Below are 21,045 nucleotides of genomic sequence, written 5' to 3' on the forward strand. Positions count from 1 at the left end.
GGAAAATATAAAGGAAGTACCAGTTTCAATTTTATTTAGATGTATAATTTCTGGAAACAGCTGCACTAACACCAACCAATTAGTGGTCTAGAATACGCCTTGCTGAAAGCTTTCAGTAACTTTTTAGACCTTTTTATATTTGCAAACCAGCTCAGAGTCAATAATTGCAACTAGATTTTCAATTTAAATGCAGTAACCAATAATACGGCATTGTGTGCCGCAGTTATAGTTCGCTACTTAATAGTGGGAACATGTTATGCAGATGCCTTGCTTCGATTTTACTTTCTTAGCTAACCGCGGCAATAACACAGCGCAGTAGCATGCAAGCCGGTGATGTAGAGCGAAGTGAAGAGAAAGGACAAAGGCAAGCTGTCGCACTATAGTTCATGCATAAAAAATGCCTTGTTTTTATTACTTTATTGGACAGCCTTCGACGTAGTAATTAAGCTATGGAGCCTCAATTACCCAAGACCGCAACAAATAATTACGTAGACGTGAAATAGGAGACTCGTCAGGTCATCGAAACCTGTTGTGGCGGTCTCGTGGGGCCAGACACCACTGACGCGTACACAAACGCTGTAGTCATGCTGCCAAAAGCCACGTTCATTCAGCGCTCAACGGAACAGGAGGGGAGAGCGTGCTCCCCAAGTTTGGGGTCGACACGGCCACTGTATGGCCTTCAACAGCTTCAACCACCGCACCGAGCTCACCGACGGGCTCTTGAGCTTTGCGATACCATGCGACAGCGACCTTTACTTTCGGCGACTTCTTTTTCCACGTTCGCGGCCATGCTGCGCTTGATGCGCGTTTTTAACAGGCTGTATAATATGTGCTGTAATTATTTGTGGCGCTATCCAGGTATTGAAGCTTCGTACTATAGCTATAGTACAGCCACCTAAAAAAGCAGGATAATATTTTCGTGTTAATGTAAATTAAATGGAAATATAAATGAGTCACTATGAAACACAGGCCCGGCAACGTGCTTCAAGTTTCCAAAATTATTCAATTACACAATTTACTCTGAGCAAGACGAGAACAAGGTAAAATCAGAGGCCAACGTTTCGACAGGTGGACTTGTCTTTTTCAAGGCGACATAAGTATATGTCGCCTTGATAAAGACAAGTCCACTTGTTGAAATGTTGGCTCCTGCTTTTACATTGTTCTCGTTTTGCTCATCATCTAAAATTTCTAGCTCCAACATTCCCCGTGTTTTCCCCACAATTTACTATGGTAACAACAAATATTTAAAAAAACACATCTAATCCGTTGCATATACAAGTCCTTCCGCGTTTCATCTGGAAAAAAAAAAAAATGTTTTCAAGCAAGAAGAAATGTAGACAGCTCACTCAAGAAGTGATGTGCACAGCGCAACAACAAACAAAGGACGGAAAGACACGATGGACAAAAGCACCTTCTCTGCTGCTGGAATGCAGATCATGGTTTAACCAGCTGTCTTGCACTTTGGTTCATTCAATAAGCTTGCAGCAAGATATACATACTTTAATGCAATCCCCTTTCTTCTCAGGCAGGAAAGAACTTCAATAGATGAGCTTCTTGCACATTGCAATCTTAAGTTATTCCGATATATTATTCTTGCTATTCAAAAGAAACTATTAGACATTAAAGCAGCTTACACTAACACACACCTACTTTAAGAATGCCAAGTGGCATACTAAATCCAAACATATAACAAAGAAAAAAAAAAGACAGCTCTGTCTGACGGCACCCCGCCGATAAAATGTTGTTTATTCAAACATCATTACATGTATATCATTTGTACATCATTACATCATTTTCACGGCACACAAAGGGAAGCCGCACAAGTTTGTAAAAAGTATATATCCATCGCAAAAATAAGTGCACGCATGTGCTCAGCATACTCTGATCTACTTGAGATCAAAGATCTGCCAAGGTGCACAAATAATGTTAAGCCTGACGCCCACTTATTACACCAAGTGGAGAATCAAACAGGCAAACTATGATCTGTCACTTTCGACTAGCACCAAAAACCTTTGAGGCATACAGTTACATCTGTAACACACTTGAAAGAAGAGAGAATCATGCAGATGGCGTTTCCGCTACCTTTCAAACAATTAATGACATTTTGGCTGTATCTGTAATGATTTGAAGCAAAGCGTACAACACATGATGTACACACACCAATGCAGCTGTGGAAGTCTGCGACAACAGTTCTGATACACAACACTGACAAAGCAACCCAATCATGGGATCGCAGTGGAGGAGCCTTACATGTGGCCAGTTTTCACTGAAAAGTTGCAAACCAATGCAACATAACAATCACAGAGAGTATGGATATGCAGTCAATCACCAGGCTCCAGCAGAAACCAGAGGCTGGGGCACAACACATAACACTGCTGGTCAGGACACACCACTTCACAACAACAATAATCAAAACAGTAAACAATTATTGCAAACAGCCACTTGACATGATACTGGGAAAATGCACACCTTGAAGCCTGCTTCTTGTAATGCACTTTAGTTGATCACATTCAGTGTTGTTAAGCTACCAAAAGGTTGTTTGCACATGCCAAGCAGACATCAGTAAACATACACATCATCAGAACATTGCACCTTCACCGTCTCAAAAGTAAATCTATGGCACTCTCCTACTGTCGTCTCCATCTTTAAAATAAATGTCCTCACACTCATTCCTTTACATTGGATGCAAAGCACTGGCATGCATTATGCGGTCAAGATACACAGCTGGTGGCCTGCTAGGGTCAAACATAGGCAGGCAAGTTGCAAGGTGGAGTCACAAGCCTGCTCGGACACAGCAAAGCAGCCAAGCGTAGCAAAAATTTCACTCATGAAAATGCCAAGAATGTGCTCCACTGAGGATTCATGCATGCCAATGTCACGTACAGACACCTCAAAAATTGAAGAAAGGTACACTTGTTTACAGAAAGTCAAGGCGGGCCTCCTATTCCACATGTCTAGATGGGCTCTCTTGTGAAGAAATGCCTCATCTGTAAACCCACCTACAATTAAAGGAACTCATTTCAATAATTTAAGGTAGGTTCCCCACATATCCTGCTGCCTGCCATATGGTAAGTTGCACAAACATTCTGCTTAACACCGCCGCAGAGCACTGGCATATGTGCTACCTTGGGTGCATCACAGCTGACCTTTTCCAATACCAACATTTGGTCTGTGCATCAAGAACGAAGCATGCCACCATTTGTATGCAGCAGGGTGCTTGTAGGGGAAGCTTTCTTATGCATTTTGATGATAATAATAACAATAACAATAGTTTATGGGGTTTTATGTCCCAGGGGACATGTGGGCCATGAAGGATGTCACAGTGGAAGTGTCCAGATTATATTTAATCACCTGGGGTTCTTTCACATGTACCTAAATCTTCCTGAATCTCGTTTCACAGACAATCATTCTTTAAATTCTGCCCTCTCTAAAATGCAGCTACCATTGTTTGTATGCAGAACTGCACATTACAAAACCAGAATTTGCATACTGGTGGGTAATGTGCAATGGCAGCAAAAAAGTGAAAACCTGCTGCAGTGGTTCTGTGGCTTCAGCTTTCTTCTGCTAAACTCGAGCTCCTGGCCACAGCAACTGCATTTTCATAAGGATGTACTGCAAAAACACTTGTGTGCTTAGACTTAGTTGAATGTGAAAAGAACTCCAGGTGGTCACAATTATGAGGAACCCCACTACGACCTCTCTTCATATACTGTATGTTGCTTCGGGTAGTAAAACCCCATAACTTCATTGTTGCAATATTTAGGTCGAGAAGAAAATGGCCAAGACATAGCAATACTAGCTATGCTGTCTGTACAGGCTTGTTTCTTTCTTTTATATTTTGCTGGCCACTTCCTGCTTATTACAGAATACAGAATCATTCCCTGCTTAGAAAATCAGGTGACATAAGAACTGAAAGACCTACACTATTTCCAAAATGGATATTAACCCTTTCAGTGCCAGTTTTTTTTTTTTTTCTACGATGTTATAAAATGAACAAGAACTTATTTTCGGTTTTTCAGATGGAAAACAATTACACGGATAATGAAAAATGCACTTTTAGTATGGTCCACACATTCCTTTCTTTGTTTTATATCTCCTACTTAGTTTCATTTTGATGCGCATGCTCCCGCAATACCATCACCGTGTAGGTAACAAATAATAATAAAAAAAACTGTGCCATGCACGTACCAAAGATGGCAGAAATATGCAAGAGCGGACCTTGCACTATGGCACGAATATATGAATGGAGGATTGCTGCAGTAGCGGTGTACAAAGCCCTCAAGCCACACCTCTGTGCAGCACAACCATGCCCATAAAGTGCGCTGCAGAACACACATTCCGCAGAGCGCTAAAATAAAGCTCAGGCTGAGCAAGCCCGAAGAGATGAGAAAATATGCTCCTAGAAAAATACAATAGATGGTGGAACTACTTCGGAGCTCACGAACATTGTGTTACTGTGCGTATTCAAATGAAGAGAGTGGAGAACATACCGGTACGTCAGTAGCACTGAAAGGGTTAACAAAATGGCGTTCCGTCCCACCCAATTCTTAGTTCAAAAGCCTACTCAGCAAGCAATGTGCTGTATTCTCCAGTGAATCATATGAGGACACAAACATATTAGAAAGGCAATACATAAGTGACAGTACTGCAGAATTACATATACTTTTGAATATAGTACGTACATATCACATATATGTAACAAATGACCATAGGAAATGGGAATGATTAATGCGAGACATTCGTAGCTGATGTGAAAAAAGAGAATCAGCACAGCAGAAATGTGACAGCGCATTAAGAAAACTGTTTTAGACCACATTGCAAGACACTCTGTGCTATGTACACGTTAGAAGCATGCTGTGTTGATATACATAACTAAGAAATGTGTCTGGATCAAACTGAGAATGTGCTGAATTTTGAGCAGCCCATTACTGAGCAGCTCATAACATCACTATCAAAGTGACTCAACCTTTTTCATAAAAGGCAACTTCTAAGGTATCTTCAGTATCATGAGCAAACGATGGAATTGTATATGCTAGAGGTACATGTGAAGTTAGTACTCAAGCTTACTGCAAGCACCCTAAATTATAGTGCCATATTTAAAAGCAGTTTATGGGACCATGAAACAGTACAGCTGCTTTGAAAAACATGCGACTCATTAGCAATGACAATGGGTCTGCAAGATTAGCCATAGTTTATAAATGCTAAGATTACTTACAGCTTTTGACCTCAGCATAGCAAAACTGAGCTTCCTGACAAAATTACTACTAATTTGGGAAAGTCTATGATCACAGACATAGAAAAGTGTGCCACAAGTTTCATGTGCTTGTGGCATGCTTTACACATCAATGGCCTTGCTCCCACAGGTGTACGGCCAAAAACTTTTTTCCCCATTTCTGAAGCACTGAAAGCATGTGTCAAAGGTGCAAAGGTCATTTTTCCTTAGAGTACAAAAATAATGTGAGATCCCATTCCCATTTACATAGACATTGCTAAAAGTCACACGGAGTGAAGCCATCTTAAAGCTTGCTACACCTACTTTAACAGTGCAAAAGTACCCTAAGGCTCACATGTGATCTACAGTTTTCATACTATGTTCGACCTTAATGAGAGTATTCATAAAAAGATATCAGAGTATTCTTGCTTCACAGATATACTGAGAGCTGAAGCACCATGACATTATCGATATGCCCAGGCAAGACCAAGTGAGCACTACTATTATAAGCATTTCATGACCAGAACCCCCAGCAGCAGGAATTTCCCACACTGCCAGTGCATGTGCAAGTCAAAGCAGTGTATCTTATGAACAGTTACAACTGAAAGCAATAGTATAATTCTTTGCACGGCTAATCCCAACTAATGATACGCTTATACAGCAATGCTTCCAAATAAAGTAAACAGTATGTATATGAGGTACATTAAATGTGTGTATCTACTTGTACAGAAGGCACAGCTCTCATTCCACAGGCACCTGAAATGTCTTAATCTCTTTAACACCATCGCGCAGCAATGCTCGCTACAAATCGCACTGCCACTCGAAGCCCATTTCACGCCATAGCACCTGGCAACATAATAACAAAGTTCATATGCATTGATGCATTTCTCTGAACATTTATAAACTGCTAAACCTGGAAGTGTTGTTAGCATTCATGTAAGCTCCATAAGAGATGCACATTAGAAAAGGAAGAGCATTTCAAAAGCACTAAACATAAGAGGGCTAAATGCAAGCTGCCGTAACAGGAGCACATGCACCAGGACAGACAGTAGTAAGACAGTCAAAATTGATATACTTATTTTGAACAACAAGCACTTGAATACAGAAAGAGCACAAAAGATTATCAACAACACAAGCCAAGATTAACATGTGTGTGCTAAGATAAAACAGGTACACTTTATGTATTTCTACCCCCGAATGAGATATCATTTATCACTAAGAGAGTTAACGATTTCTTTAATGACTACTTGTGAGCGTTTTGTTTCTTTGTAGGGTTGTGGTGTTGGAAATCTCATATTGCTCTTCTGTGTTTACGTGCTTGTTCTTCAGACCAGAATACTTCTGATTGACAGCAATCTTGACGGCGTCTCGGTGTCTCCATGTGTTTCTTCTTCCCAGACTACTGCACATTGTGTCCAGTCCATAACAACTAGCCCAATATTTTGTCTAGCTTAAGAAAAGGACTAATAGTGCAAAAGGGCCTCATCAGAAAAGCATATCAAACTAACAGAATAGAGAGCAAATAAATGTAACATCTACAAGCATCACATCAGAAAAAAAGTACACGCGCTTTACGTAAGCAGTTCAAAGTTTTCAAACCACACATCTGTTGTATCACATGAACACACGAAGCCACGCATGACTCAAAACCTGGCTAATCATCGTGGCACAACATACAGTGACATATCAGCAAGTGTTTTTCGCTCTAGAGGAATTGATTTTAAAGGAGTAAAAATACCAACACTACTCATCACATCTAGGGAATGCCTTGTCGAGATCTTCACATCATGTGCTGCTTTGTGCTGTCCATGAGGTAAGAGACAGTAATAATACTAACACTGAGCACATTACTTGGCATGTACTTTCACAGTGAAAGTTAATAGAATGAGCATAGGCATTCAAATGCCAGTAATTCCTAAATATGTGTGAATGGAATGCAAGAACAAAGTTGTTTCCTACTTAGCAGCATGTCCTTTTACACATTTCAAGCAAGTGAGCGATGTGTACATTGCCACTGTGCCTAATGAAAATTTTTACAAGCTCTCATGAGAAAGAATTCATGTCATCAGTACACAGTTTGAGCGAATGTGCGACATGATGCCGAGGCATACGACAGATATGTTGAAGATATAATACAGGATTTTTGACATGTGAAAATAAACATAAGAGATAGTCATTCACCTTATTACCATTCAACACAAATTTTGTTGGCTAGGAATAGGTATCATTCTCTTCTGGCTTTTTCCTAAGTCAATCTGTCCAAATAATTAATGCGCCTTTGCAATCCCATCATTGTCAATCTAATAGAAATTGGTGACATACTAACAAAACACTTGCCTCGCAATTCCTATAGAGAAGTACAAACTGTCAGAGTGTGCGTGAGCACAATGTCAAATTTTAACACATCGAGACGAGCACTGCCACAAATTCTGTGCTGACAAATAAAAGGTCTTGAAGCTTTCTTTCAAGTGGATGCAATTGATGAAGCCTGAAATTCGCTTCACTATATTTTTCTTTTCAAAATAAAAGGCAGATATGTGCCCCTTAGTCAATTTGCTCAGGTACATGTTCAAGTCATTCTAAGCTGACACCAACAATCGTACAAACAATAACAAACAATAGTACATTTAATATAACTGAATTCAAGAAATATTGAACACGGCATACATGCCTAGGATATACATAGACATTAGCATATTATTCTATACACATTAAACATACAAGTATTTACGTATGTGAAACAAAACACAAAAAGGACTTTAAAATATGTGTGCTTCAAAGCAAGTGGTTAAATGTTTCAACAAGTCAGCGTCAAATATTGCACACAACAAAATTGTTTGTAACACAAAACGTAGATATTCAGGTTCTCAACATGCTCAAATAGCTGATTCAACAATGCGGTTGGCAAATGGTGGCAGAAAATAAGCCACAACATTGCTTGCTAATTAAGTAAAATGAGGGAACGCCATCAACCTGACGATACTCCAATTTCTCTAAATAACCCATGTGAGATGCAAGAAACTAAAAACAGCTTTCACACATATAAATATACAAATATGCTATGCAAATAGACAGCATGGAATCATCATGTGTAAAAAAGTGCAACAAAGAAGTTACACTTTCTGTTCACAAGATGAATCACAAGAAATTGCTTCTTATATTACTGCTGTCACAGCGGACACAAAGCATTTACAGTTCCATCATCCCTTTAGGTTCGAACATCTGAATTTTACACCACTTATAATTTTTAATCATTTGCTGCTGCAAACAACTCAAACCACTAAACAATACATGTTCAAGTGATGATAAGGGTTCAGCAGTAAACACGATGTTTAGAGAAACCTTGCAATGGCATCTATCTCTCACAAAGATGGCAGAAAGTTATCTGTGCCACTGCTACAAAAGACAATCAATGCTATGTCTAATTTTGCTGCAGATGCCATAAACACCATATTGATGGTACCTTGAATAAGTCGCATGGAAGGGGTCCCTGCTCAGGTTAATAAACTTTTCAGAGCTTCAATAAAACAAAAGCATTTGGGAAATGATGGCCTACATGCATAATTTCCAAAGACGCTTAACAATCCCAGCTACCCACGCAGCTGCATTCTTAATTCACGTGCAGAAGTGCCAAGTTTCAGGTTTACAAAGTTGTCAAAAGTTAAAACTGTTTTCCAAGCCTAGTTCGAACACTTCAATAAAGTAGTAAGAAAATCATTATCATCATCACATGAAATTGTCCAGTGCATAACGAAAGTCTCTTCCAGGCATCTACAATTATCCCTATCTCATGTCAACAAGACCTTTGCCTGCACATTTCTCATTTTTGTCATATCTCCTAATACTTGGACATGCTTGACTGCATTTTTCTTGCTTTGGCACCCATGCCTGCTATTGTAAATGACCAGTGGTTATCAATTCTACACATTATGTGACCATTAATGTTGACATTAAGAGGAGACACGAAAATGACGATATAAGTTATAAAAGCATACGGATGTAGCTGATGTGATAGTTGAAACTAAAAAAGTGAAGCGGAGTTAGGTGAAAACCCAAACACTTCGTTTTTCACCCAATAGACAGCTTTAGAATAGCATTTGTCGCCTTACATACGTTAAACGTAATCACCTTTGTGGGATGTTACGGTGTGTATCCTTTAAACACATTTAGTTTACCGTAAGGGAACACAAACCTAAGGAAGACATTATAAAACAGGGCGCTGTCTGGTGCCTCGTGCCAAACAAAAACCAAGCCAAGAAAATTAATTACCAACCATCCTGTTGTTGCTATGCTGATGCGTCTCATTAGGCATACAGGCGCCGGAATCACCAAACGATCTCAGAAATTGGACGTGTTATGCGCTCATAAATAACGTTTCAGGTGAGTATAGAGAAAACGAAAGTTCATTCCAATAGTTACTGGCGATCAACGCGAGTCAGAGTGCAGCCATCACATGAATTCACACTGAAGCGGTATCCATGGGTGCTGCCATGTTCGACAACGCTATTTCTTAGCGTACGTAAACATTCGAACATTAAACTCGCCAAATAATGTATGGTATCATAGCGTACGTAAACCGCAGAAACCCAATAACGCTCAGAGCATGCGCAGTGATGACAACGCTATTTCTTTACGTATGTAATGCATTTACGTTTGGTTGCAAACGCTAAACTAAAACTGTGTAATGACTACTGCAAATTTTTTGAAACAAGGACACAAATTTCAACATGAGACACCAGATGGCGTGGAAGCCTCTTTTGAGTGCTCTTATCATACAACCACTTTTAATCAAATAATTTTTTTCCAACAGGAGATAAAAGAAGTTTATAACATAAATAATTTCTATAGAAAACTCTTCTAAACTGTTTAGCTCATGACAGCTTCCAGTTTAGAGGGAGTCTGCTGTACTTCCAGAAAAGTGTAAAGTTGAACAAAAATGAAGCACAACCAAAACCCCTTTCATGTTTTTGCAACTTTCAGCAAATATGGTCTGACAGTGACATAATGTGCAAATGCCTCTGTTGCAATTTCTTACCAACTGCACAGAAATCATCTTTTGTTTAGTTAACTGGTTATGTCACATGATTTTGCAGCTTGATAATATAACGTAGTGCAAATGTTTTAGGAGTGTTAACTAAAAATTTATTTTTAGTCAGGAGTATGCAATAGCAAAACTTAGCTTGCAAAAACAAGATATTCAGAGCAGTCACGGTATTCAACTAGAAGTACTGAGAACTGCCTCAGTGGTTGTTCCACAATCACAGAGCAATTATTTTTACACAAACCTACTTGAATGAAGTTTTAAGGTGTTGAAGCAGAATGTGTTCATTAGGCACATCTGTGAAAAGCTGCTCCATCACATGAAACGTGCTCCCAGCTCTAACAAGCAAAAGTCATCACAGATGGCTATATTTTTTAAAAAGCACTGTGGTTCACTACACGAACAGAAACAGTAGGCAAATACTCGACAGCTGAGCCGCCATTCTCTTGGCACTTGTGCAATGCGTTTGCCATCTAGAAAACATGTTCCTACCAAAATGCAAAAGTGAAATTACTAAAATTTGAGCTGGTGTAGTAAATTCCTGCGATCATATGTACTATAGATACTTTGTTAAGGTGTTTCTGCTGGCAGAACAATGTGTTTCTGCCATCTTTCCTAGCAGTAGTAGGTTCTGAATACCACTTAATCACCAATGGCAAACACAGTAAACACCATATCAACCTTATGTGCGCTCTAGTCAACGAGTGTTCAACCATTGTTTAACTGCACATTTAAGCTTATGGCACAGTGCAAGGCTATCCACAAAAAGCCTGAAAAACCAATACACATATTAAGATACTGCCCCTGAGGCATCACCATTACAATCAAGCCAAAATTTTCATATTATATATGTTATAGACTTTGGAATGTCCCACAGCAGCTATGTCGAAAAACACAATTCCTATAGACATCTAAACTAAGCTCTCCAGAACAAATTTTCTAGAATGCTCCGCAGTAGCAATAAAGAAAAAACACACACAAGACAAAAGGTCACACAGTGCTGGTACCACAATAACAAATGCAAAAACTAGTTCGCTATTGTCAAAGGCTATTTTACGATAGCAAAGGCACGGATGTCTATAGCTTGGTCAGAGAGATGTGAAACAATGCCTTCAATTACAGCTCTGTTAACCTGGTGCTCAATGTCCTTTATCAAAAAAATAAAAATGACAATTCTGACTCGTAGCACAACTGTGCTACTGTGATACACACAGCAAATCTTTGTAAAATCATGTCGATGTCATTATAACTGAGCTCTCTTTGCCCAGCAACCCAATCATCATCTTGCTACATAGGGAACGCTCACTACACGAGGCACCTTCACTTCACAAAGCACCTAGCATCTATGGCTTGTCTGAAGCAATTGCGGTTAAGTAAATATGCTTGCCTGAAAGCAAAAGACACCGATAATAATATTTATCACCGGCACTTGTCAGAGCCAGTGTATTTCAACCTCCTTCTCAAGATAGTACTTGCAATGAGCAACTGCCTCGGCTCCTATCCAATCTCACAGAAGCCGTAGTGCCTCAACAGATGCACACCTTCCAGTGGCCCTGGCTTGAAGCTGTAAAACATAAGCTGATGGATGATCCCAAGCTATACAGTGCTATTGATGGCCCTTGGTGGGGTTCATCAAAAGTGAATAAAATTGTAAGACACTGAAAGTGTTACAACATGAAAATGTGGCCTTGACTTATCAAAACAGCTCATTCTCCTTCTCACATTCATGTGCTTGTCTAGTACCTGGAGGCTTCAGCCCTCACCAAGGCCCATTTCTTAACAAAATGGGCCTTTGCCTTAGGATGAAGAGGTCAGCCATTTGATCTCTTACAGCAAAAGTGTTTTTTTTTTTTTTTTCAATGTGTGCCGCACACTTCTGGATGCAACAGAAATTATGTCACTGCTTGACATGGTGGCATTTGGCCCGCTTCAGGCCAAACGAGTAGCCACCTTTAACTCGTTTATCCATTTCACATGAAGTAAATGGTGTTGTAGACATTTGCTACGCTTTATCTCACCTCGGCTGCAAAGTTTTGGCACTCGGTGGTCTTCTTGAGACTGGTTCTCAATACCGAGGGATGACTGCCTAGCCCACGATCGTACACATGCAGCTCACACTGTCACTGCAATAGAATTGTAGTGCCATCTACCATCACTAAGGCAAAAAAAAGAAAGAAACATGCCAAAACATGCTGCCCGGCGACAGACAGCACCACCATTATGTAGCAGAGAAATAGCTATCTTCTGAGCCAACATGCACTTGTCACTGACTTGGAGTGGTGTTGCTTCAGCCAGCAGAGGCCAGTACATATGGTCACTTAGCTCATGCATCAATGCTTGGATGCATCAAATTGCCTTTATGAATATTTCATGAATCCTTAATGCATCCTACACGTGTGAACTTGTTGCGTCTAAACTTTATGCTTCAGTGACGAGTGTGATCTCCGGGCATGCCTCTGTCAGGAGCGACGGCTGCACAGACAACAAAGAGGGAGCGCTCTAGGCTACACCGCTTAAGAAAGCATGTGGCTGACACTCCAGCAGGAACTTCCACATAAGCAAAGAGCATTGAGACTGGGTCAGCAGCTCAAACTATGCAAATCGGCAACCATGAGCTAGCATACAGTTAGTTCAATGCCATATACTTGCAAATATGTTCGTGGCTACTTTCACTATTCCTACAGTCCTTAGCGGCCGCAACTTCTGCAGTTACCTACATTGATTCAAAATTAAGAGCCCTAAATTTCCTTTTCTTCCTTACACAATTGCCAAAGTTATCGTACTCAAGTTTTGCTGTTCTTGCAAGACCACGGAGCACATGATGTTTCCTGACAATGCGGACAAATGGCATTGAAATTAGAAGCTAAATACCAGATGCTACAAATGAATTCCTCATGTTAAGAGGCAATGTGAAACCACTAATGATAGTTATGGTTTTGCTGGAAAAAATTTCTATGCCTCAACCACTGTGCTTCAGTAAAAAAAAAAATCCATGCGAATAGTTTGACACAAACTGTGCATCTGACACAAATAACACAAACTTGCTGACACGAAATGATAGTCAGGTGCTGGCACTATAGGATATATGTGCATCAATACATTTCAGCATAATGGTAACTGCTCTAATGATATGCTTTCAGTACGTAAAAGGGGCAAAAATTTATATGTTAGCAAATCACAAACAATATGTGACAAAGAAGCATTTCTATTATGAAATGGTTTTGCACAGTAGCAACATGGTTGCATTGGCACGATGGTCTCAAGTCATGCAGCACATTATGTGCAGTACATCATTGAAAAATTGGTTAAAGCAGCAGCAAGCCAGCTTGGTATATGCGATTGTGAATGCAATGACAGAGAATGAGGTAATTTTTCAGCTGCACACTGTAGCAATTCACAATGCGAATTCAACCCATAAAAGCCAACTTTTCAGCCACATAAAGATGTCTTTCATATACTTTCTTATCACCTAACTTATGACATAAAATGAATGCTGCTGATTGCATCACCAGCTTTTTAACACTAACTCTACTTCAAAAATTTATATTCTAGGTGCAGTAGTCCAATACTAAGAACTAAGCTGTCTCAAGTTTAGCACAAAATATTGCACACAATGTTTCACAAACAATTTAGCTGCCAAAAAAAGTGTAAGATGACATATAGCAGTCATGATCATACAACAGTACCTGGTTAAAGAGCTATCAACAGAGAAGATAGGTGCTGAAAATAATATTTGGGTGAGATGGTATTTTGTGATCCCCATGTTGACACAAAGCTATATTCAGCACAGTTCATGAAACAGTGTGAGATGTAATACGTTTCATAACTCATTAAAACAACTCTGGTACCGACTATATTATGTAGCCTGTAAAAGCAAGAAACACAAGAAATGTACGTATATTCCATGTGCAAATGTATAATACAACTAGTCATAGAATGTCATGTAAGATAGGAGGCTAACTTCAATAAAGAATGGTCTGCAGCTACAATATGAGATATTAAGAGAGAAGAGAGAATAGAACAAAACTGGGCCTCTTAATAACAAATGCAAGCTACACACACAGATATGTATACAGAATGCTACATTGACACGAAGCACAGGTATAGAAAGCTTTCAGCTCAACCGCAGGCTTGCTCGCGCTCAAATTTCATAAGTAGGCAGCATGCTGCAGGTCATTTTCTGCAATACCATATCTGAATGCAGTACTTTCCTATTTCATTCAGGATAGGCAAGATGCACAAGTTGTGTGTGACGGTGCCAAATGAAGAACATAATAGAGTTTCTTAGTGGAAGAAATGCTAGTGTCATTTAATGACAGGAGGGAAAAGTTCCTCTTTAAATTCTGTTTTCACTACAGTGGATGTTGCTTTATTGGTCTGGTGTTGCCAGAGACAATGTGGACTTTGGATGAAAGTGGTGAGTACTGCATCCAAACAGTGTATGCATCATCGAATGCTACATTTATGAGAAACTGAGCATGAACAAGAAGGCAGTTTGATTGAATAACCATTCATACCAGGCTGCCTCAATGATGCAACATTAGAACATTAGGTGCTAGTTTACATAACCTTTGGCATAAAGATGACAACACATTGTATAAGAAAGCACCAACAAGTTCAACTTCCCATCAGCCTGAAGGCATACTTCTATTAGAGCTTCTCATCTCACCAACACAGATAGATACCTTGACATAGCTCTTTACAAGCTTTGCAGTTTTTGTAAAAGCACACTGTGTTTTACCAAAGAGGGGCACTGGAAATGTGAGTGGAAGTGCCCACAACAGTGAACACAAGCCAAGGTTACCAGAGTGCAGCAAGATGGGTGGAACCTGAGATGTACATGACAATGGAAGTACTAAGTGCCTTCAAAGGAGATGCAGAAGCATGAACCCACTTTTCTTGCCCCTCATAATGGTCTTGGAACACCTTTAGAGGGTTTCAAACAAAAACATCAATACATCAAAGTACAGTGGCATGACAGTGGCATGACAGTGGCATGACCCAACAATATCGCTACCAACTGTTGGACCTACACAGACCTTTAAAAAATGCAACATCTCCCTCATCTAAACTGCAAGCTGCCTATCATTGTTTCCCAAAACAAAGAGTCACCACTCAATCTCAGCAAGCACATTCTTCCTTGCCTTTCAAGAAACTGTATGTTGTTACATAATAAACAACTTGCAAGTCATGGTAATGGTGACAAACAGCACAGGAAAAAAAAAAGGCTGGTGATATTGCTGCAATGAATTGCACGTCACTTAATGTGTGAAGTTCTAATGAGAAAAGTAAGGGGAAAATAAACAAGCATTATGGCTGCTTAAATGCTACACAAGCAGGCACCATGACATAAATGCAGTGCTTAACCATATGTCTTACAGATCCCACAGGCTAAGCAAAAGGTGATGGGTTGCTGAATGAACAGCAGCCTGACAGCTATGAAATCACATTTAACTAACTTCTTGAAAGCAGTGCAGCATTGCAATGATAGGTAAATCCTGTACTAAAGAATTCAAGAAAGTACTTAATGTAAATCAAAATAAAGGGAGGACGCTGAAGGAGTGCAGAAGTCCCTTCTTTGACTGTTTATCTGAATAACTCTCAAAGCCCTTCCGAACGTTCCAGTGAAGGATGAGAGTTTCCAGAGAGATCAAGAACATTCAGAGGACCGAAACCTCCTCGCACAGGCAAAAGGCAAAGGCACCTTGCCCGCCTGTCTTGAGCGCAAGGAGACTGCTGCAGAAAGAGCAGCACTTTAAAATAAACCTGATAATCCTGGTAAATAAACATGAGACACGAATTAAAAAAGGATCTACTAAGGAACTGGACAACAGTGGGATTCCATATTCCATCTATGAATAACAATAGTCTGCCGTTTCACCTCTCCGCTTCTCAAAGGGTTCCAAAAGAGGTTCCAGCTCAGGTGGAAAGTGAACAGGAAGGAACAAGACAGCGCAGATTCTGAACTAGAAATTTGTAGGTCAGCCACTCAACATTTGTACCGTGTGCTACCAACATACATAAATTGAAGTGTGAATAAGTCAAGATACAGTGGAATGTGACTTAGCACTTCTACGTCTGCCTGTACCTTGTGATACTGGCATAATTCAGGCTTAAAAACAGAGCTTTGGAGTCACAGCAGCTTAGAAACTAAGATTGTATTCTCAATCAGTCACTCTCAGGAATATTATCACTGTTACATGACAATGTTCAGAGGAGCACCTCGATGGAGTGGCAGGTGTCTTGTCAATACATTCAACAATGCAGCGTGAGAATAAGGCTGATTAAAGGTTTGTCACTACGTTAGTTGAATTCCCCTTCTCTGGCTTAGCAATTGATGCATCTTGAAAGTGATATCACTGAAAGTGATCGATACAGAATATGTCCCCCAATTACACGATGAGACTCCCCTCACATAGTCACATATTAAAAGGCATTCCTTCCGATTTTCACATTTCAATTTATGCTGATGGTACTGACAACCAGCCCTGTTTAGAATCCTGGTTCATCAACCTGGCCCTGTGATAACAGCAAAACAAAAAGATAGAGAGAGAGAGGACAAGGAGGAGATCACAGGTTATGCACCATGCCCTTGATGTGGCTAAATCCAGGCCGCTGGTGGGCGTCAGTCGCCCAGCAGAGGAGCATCAGCTGGTATAGGTCAGCAGGGCAGTCAGCGGGGCAAGCCAGTCGCTTACCCTGTACCAGCTCACTGCCCAAATTCTCCTGTGTAACCCCCTGTATGACAGGGTCCTCCCCATAGGAGAACATCTCCCATAGAGTAACACCGTAGCTCCACACATCTGACTTGGTTGAGAACTTGCCATAAAGGATGCTCTCAGGGGCATACCTGCATTGTAAAATGGGACCTAAGTTCAGTACATTGACATGGTGTGATGGCAGTGGGCAATGTGAGAAAAAGCTAGAGCAGCTGGAGGTCACATTTTGGATTGAGAACTTTTTAACATACATACACTATAGCTTTTCTTGCAGCATAACAACACTCTTAAATGTCAAACCCTGCCACGTTTCAGAACAGCTCCTAGTTTGAAACACATTATTTTGGTTCCAACTGCATGTGCAAAGTCAGCTGAATGCACATTGAGTGCTGCATCAACCAGCCGAATAGCTGCATTTGATTGGACTTTACGTTGAAATACAAGCCACACATGTAATTATAGTAACTTTTTTCATACCAAGAAGCAGAAGTAGGCATTACGAGTTTATTACACCACTAAAACAGTTTCCTTGTTCCTATCTATATCATAACTACAACTCTGCCAGAATATACGACTTGTTGTGTTAATGATCCATACTTTCAACAGATCAGTGCACAGGCAAAGGACGAGGAGCCATGAGGCAAGGATGAAGCATTATCTAGAATTCTGCAATGTCAGTTTGGCAAAATGTCACCAACAGAGGGCTCCACTACTCAACTTGGAATAAACACAACGCTTGCTACCAGCAATGTCATATTTTAAACAGTGAGAGGTGCATGGAACAACCATAACCACCTAGTTTTCCTCCACCTAGCATGTTCTCCTTCCCTTCCCTTTGGCAGAAATCATCTTTCTCACTGCCACAAAATTGTTTAACTGCACTCATTTTTACCTCACATTTCCACCCCAACTAACATTCAATGTGGACTTCACAAGAAGGAGTAGCTCCTTCAGGAATATATGCTGGCACAGATGTGCTTACCACGAGCAGCATTTTGAAGATGACATTGACACTTAATTTAACAGCCATGTTGTCCTGCATAGCGAGGAGGAAGAGGACAATGTAGAATCTTGTGTCCGGTTTACACACTAGGAACACAAAGGCTGTCAAAACTAAGCATCTCTCTGTTTATCTGCTGACAAGCATATGGCCAAGTGAAACTAATGTGGGCTTTGGAAGTGAAGGATTTGAGGTTCACTTCCCAATCTCAACTGACACTGGAGGGCCCTTTTTTTACCCTTTCATTTGCTTTGCTACTTCAGGGCTGGTGATAAAAGGGCTGGTGATAAACTGCATTGCGCTAAACTCTGTGAGGCTTTAAACTTGTACTGAACCAAGCTGATGCTGCCTTTAGGTACTCTATGCTGAAATGAACCCTAAGGGGGAATTTTAGCAGGATTGTATTACACCCACTGAGTGCCACAGATGAGTGGCAGCTGTTTATTCATGTCGCTATAAATGCTACACTACTAGATCATGCAAGCTTTGCAGAAAACTGCTCTTTTTTTGTGGTCACGACAGGCAGAAACACAGAGAAAATCTGGCTCCCCTAGGTTTTAAGTGCAGCAGTGCAAATCTCTAGCAGCAGTGGCGACAACCATCTTTCTAACTTCCAGGCACAGGGTGTTTTTGCATTTCTTTTGCACCTCAAGTAAAGAAGTTGACTTGGCAAGTGCTAGTGATTCTCGTTTGGAGCTTCAACTTAGTTCTGACAGGACCTAAGTGAAAAAGTAGACTTGGCAAGCTCTAGTGACTCTCGTTTGGAGCTTCAACTTAGTTTTGACAGCATCTAAGCGAAAAAGTACACTTGGCAGGCTCTAGTCACTCTCTTTTATAGTTTCAACTTATTTCTGACAACGCATAAGTGAAAAAGTAGACTTGGCAAGCTCTAGTGACTCTCTTTTGGAGCTTCAACTTATTTCTGACAGCACATAAGTGAAAAAGTAGATTTGGCAAGCTTTAGTGACTAGAGTTTAAGTCACTGGTAGCCTCTCTCGCATGGACATGGATAAACAGAAGTACTGTGCCCCCTGCACCTCTGCAATTTCCTTTCCTCGAAGCACAAGGAATGGCACAATGCATGAAGGGCAACACAAGCATGTCTGACTTCTTTTCTAACAAATGCCAAGCTGCATGTAAACTTCTTCTTTGGCCATGCTTACCTGCTGCTCAAAGCTACCTAAAAAAAAAAAAGAAATTGATAACAGAAAATAAAAGATAACAAACTACTGATATTTCAATAACAAAAGCTGTTTGCAATGAATCAGCTATGAAACAATACAAAATTTGGCCGTCTTCTGAAAGAAAAAAAATGCCATGGGAAGGGCTAAAGGTTCCGCAACAAAAAAATTGTGCACTGCATTTGAAAGTACACAAAGAACAGCCCGGCAACTTTGTAATCACCGTAGCATAAAAATGGTGAAAATATGTGAAAATGTAGTAAAATTTATAACACTGCACGGACTTCATTCATGCTGCTGTTCAGACGTCAAATTCAAGAAGGGGAAGATTGGCCATATTTTTCTTTCATTATCAATCAATATTTTCCTGCTAAAATAATGTGGATACAAATTTGAAATATTTCAGCAGAAAGGGCCACAAATACATGATTTGGTGTAATCTTACATCTAGACGGTGTAGTTGTAGTACATACTACTATATATGACGCAGTTATTCTGTAAAAAGAGTCGCAGATAAAAAGCAATTGCATTGCAAAATGCGCGAAATGAGACATCTATGACTACACTACTTGCATAGCTTTCACAGCGCTGCCTGCTGTCTATAAAATGGAGTACAGGAGCAGTTCACTAGGAGGCTATCGTACCATTTCATTGGAAGCTTGCGGTTCTGAGTACGGATATAGTAGTAGTGGTTGACCGTGAACTGGGCAAGGCCGAAATCACTGATCTTGACCTGATCTTTAGAAGCCACCAGGATGTTCCGTGCAGCCAAATCCCGGTGCACAATGTGCTTCTCCTCCAGGTACTCCATACCCTGTTTAGAAGCAGTGTGAGAAACATCATTCTTTAAGAGTCTGTAAGTAGCGGCACAGTCTTCAGGAAACACTGCACTAAATACTTGCAGTGAATTGAAGTGTAGACACGAGCTAGCTGATTGTATATATTTGGGTGGGCACAGCATGAAGGACGTGGATGTGTCATTTTCGATGTGCCTTAGTGTTTGTCCGCGTCTCTAGAATTGTGCCCACCCAAATACTTGTAGTGAAATTACTAATATATTAGGCATTCGCAAGCTTTTCAGCAGTGACGAATCAAGCAAGGTATTTATAAGTGTCACAGAATTCCAATTTGTTAGCGTCGCACACATATACTATACATAAAAAAAAAAGAAGTTGTACCTTGTTAAGCATACACACAGATATTAGCAGGGAAAAGAATATCTATATCACATTGCTGCAAAAAAAGAACACAAAATTGGTGCCTCTGATGGGCCAGAAAAAGGTCTCCTGCGAATTTTGATGGCCTGTTGGCACTGTGCACGTTGCTATGAAGCCACATCAAGGCAAAATTTGCACACAATCTTCATCCTAGCATAAAGTCAGGGTGTGAATTCCTGATTGAGATCAAGATTCTTGGCTAATTTTGCACTGGTACTAACCTGAATAAAGAATACAGTGCAATACTACTGCATATAAAGTAGATGATATGCAAGCCTTCACAAAATGATGGCAAAGGAAAACCTGTGAAATTAAGGAGAGAATAAAGGAGTGACTCACATTAGCAATGTCCTCACTGTACTTTATGAGCTGAGGATGAGTCACCTTCTCTCGGTACGTCTGCAGGTACGTCAACAGAGAGCCCATCTCCAGAAACTCCATGACCAGCATCATCTCAGGCTCTGAATGAAGAAACCAAAACACACAAACATACAAATCAAAAGCAATCAGACAAATTTGATTTGAAGCAAAGGGGGGTATTCTGTAAGAGTCCACCTAGTGGACTGTCCATTTCAACCACCGCTGATTGGCTGGGGCCGCTCGTCTCCTTGCTCGCACAGCTCCATTCAAACCGGAACATCAACAGTGGCCGAAATGGACAGTCCACAAGGTGGA

The 21,045-nt window shown here is 40.4% G+C and overlaps 1 protein-coding gene across 1 annotated transcript in view; it reads right to left on the minus strand.

Annotated features, from left to right (window-relative positions):
* Window positions 1–1,711: 1,711 nt before the first annotated feature.
* Window positions 1,712–21,045, minus strand: part of LOC126541730 (tyrosine-protein kinase JAK2-like) — a 56,252-nt gene continuing 36,918 nt past the window's right edge. Inside the window, exons 17-19 of the mRNA XM_055077042.2 lie at window positions 20,710–20,831; window positions 19,798–19,967; window positions 1,712–17,103 (exon numbers count right to left, since the gene is read on the minus strand). Of these exons, the coding sequence (XP_054933017.2) occupies window positions 16,824–17,103; window positions 19,798–19,967; window positions 20,710–20,831 (572 nt within the window). The 3' untranslated portion in view covers window positions 1,712–16,823. The remainder of the gene's footprint in view (window positions 17,104–19,797; window positions 19,968–20,709; window positions 20,832–21,045) is intronic.

Source organism: Dermacentor andersoni, chromosome 2 (genome assembly GCF_023375885.2).
Source record: "Dermacentor andersoni chromosome 2, qqDerAnde1_hic_scaffold, whole genome shotgun sequence".
NCBI classification, from domain to species: domain Eukaryota; kingdom Metazoa; phylum Arthropoda; class Arachnida; order Ixodida; family Ixodidae; genus Dermacentor; species Dermacentor andersoni.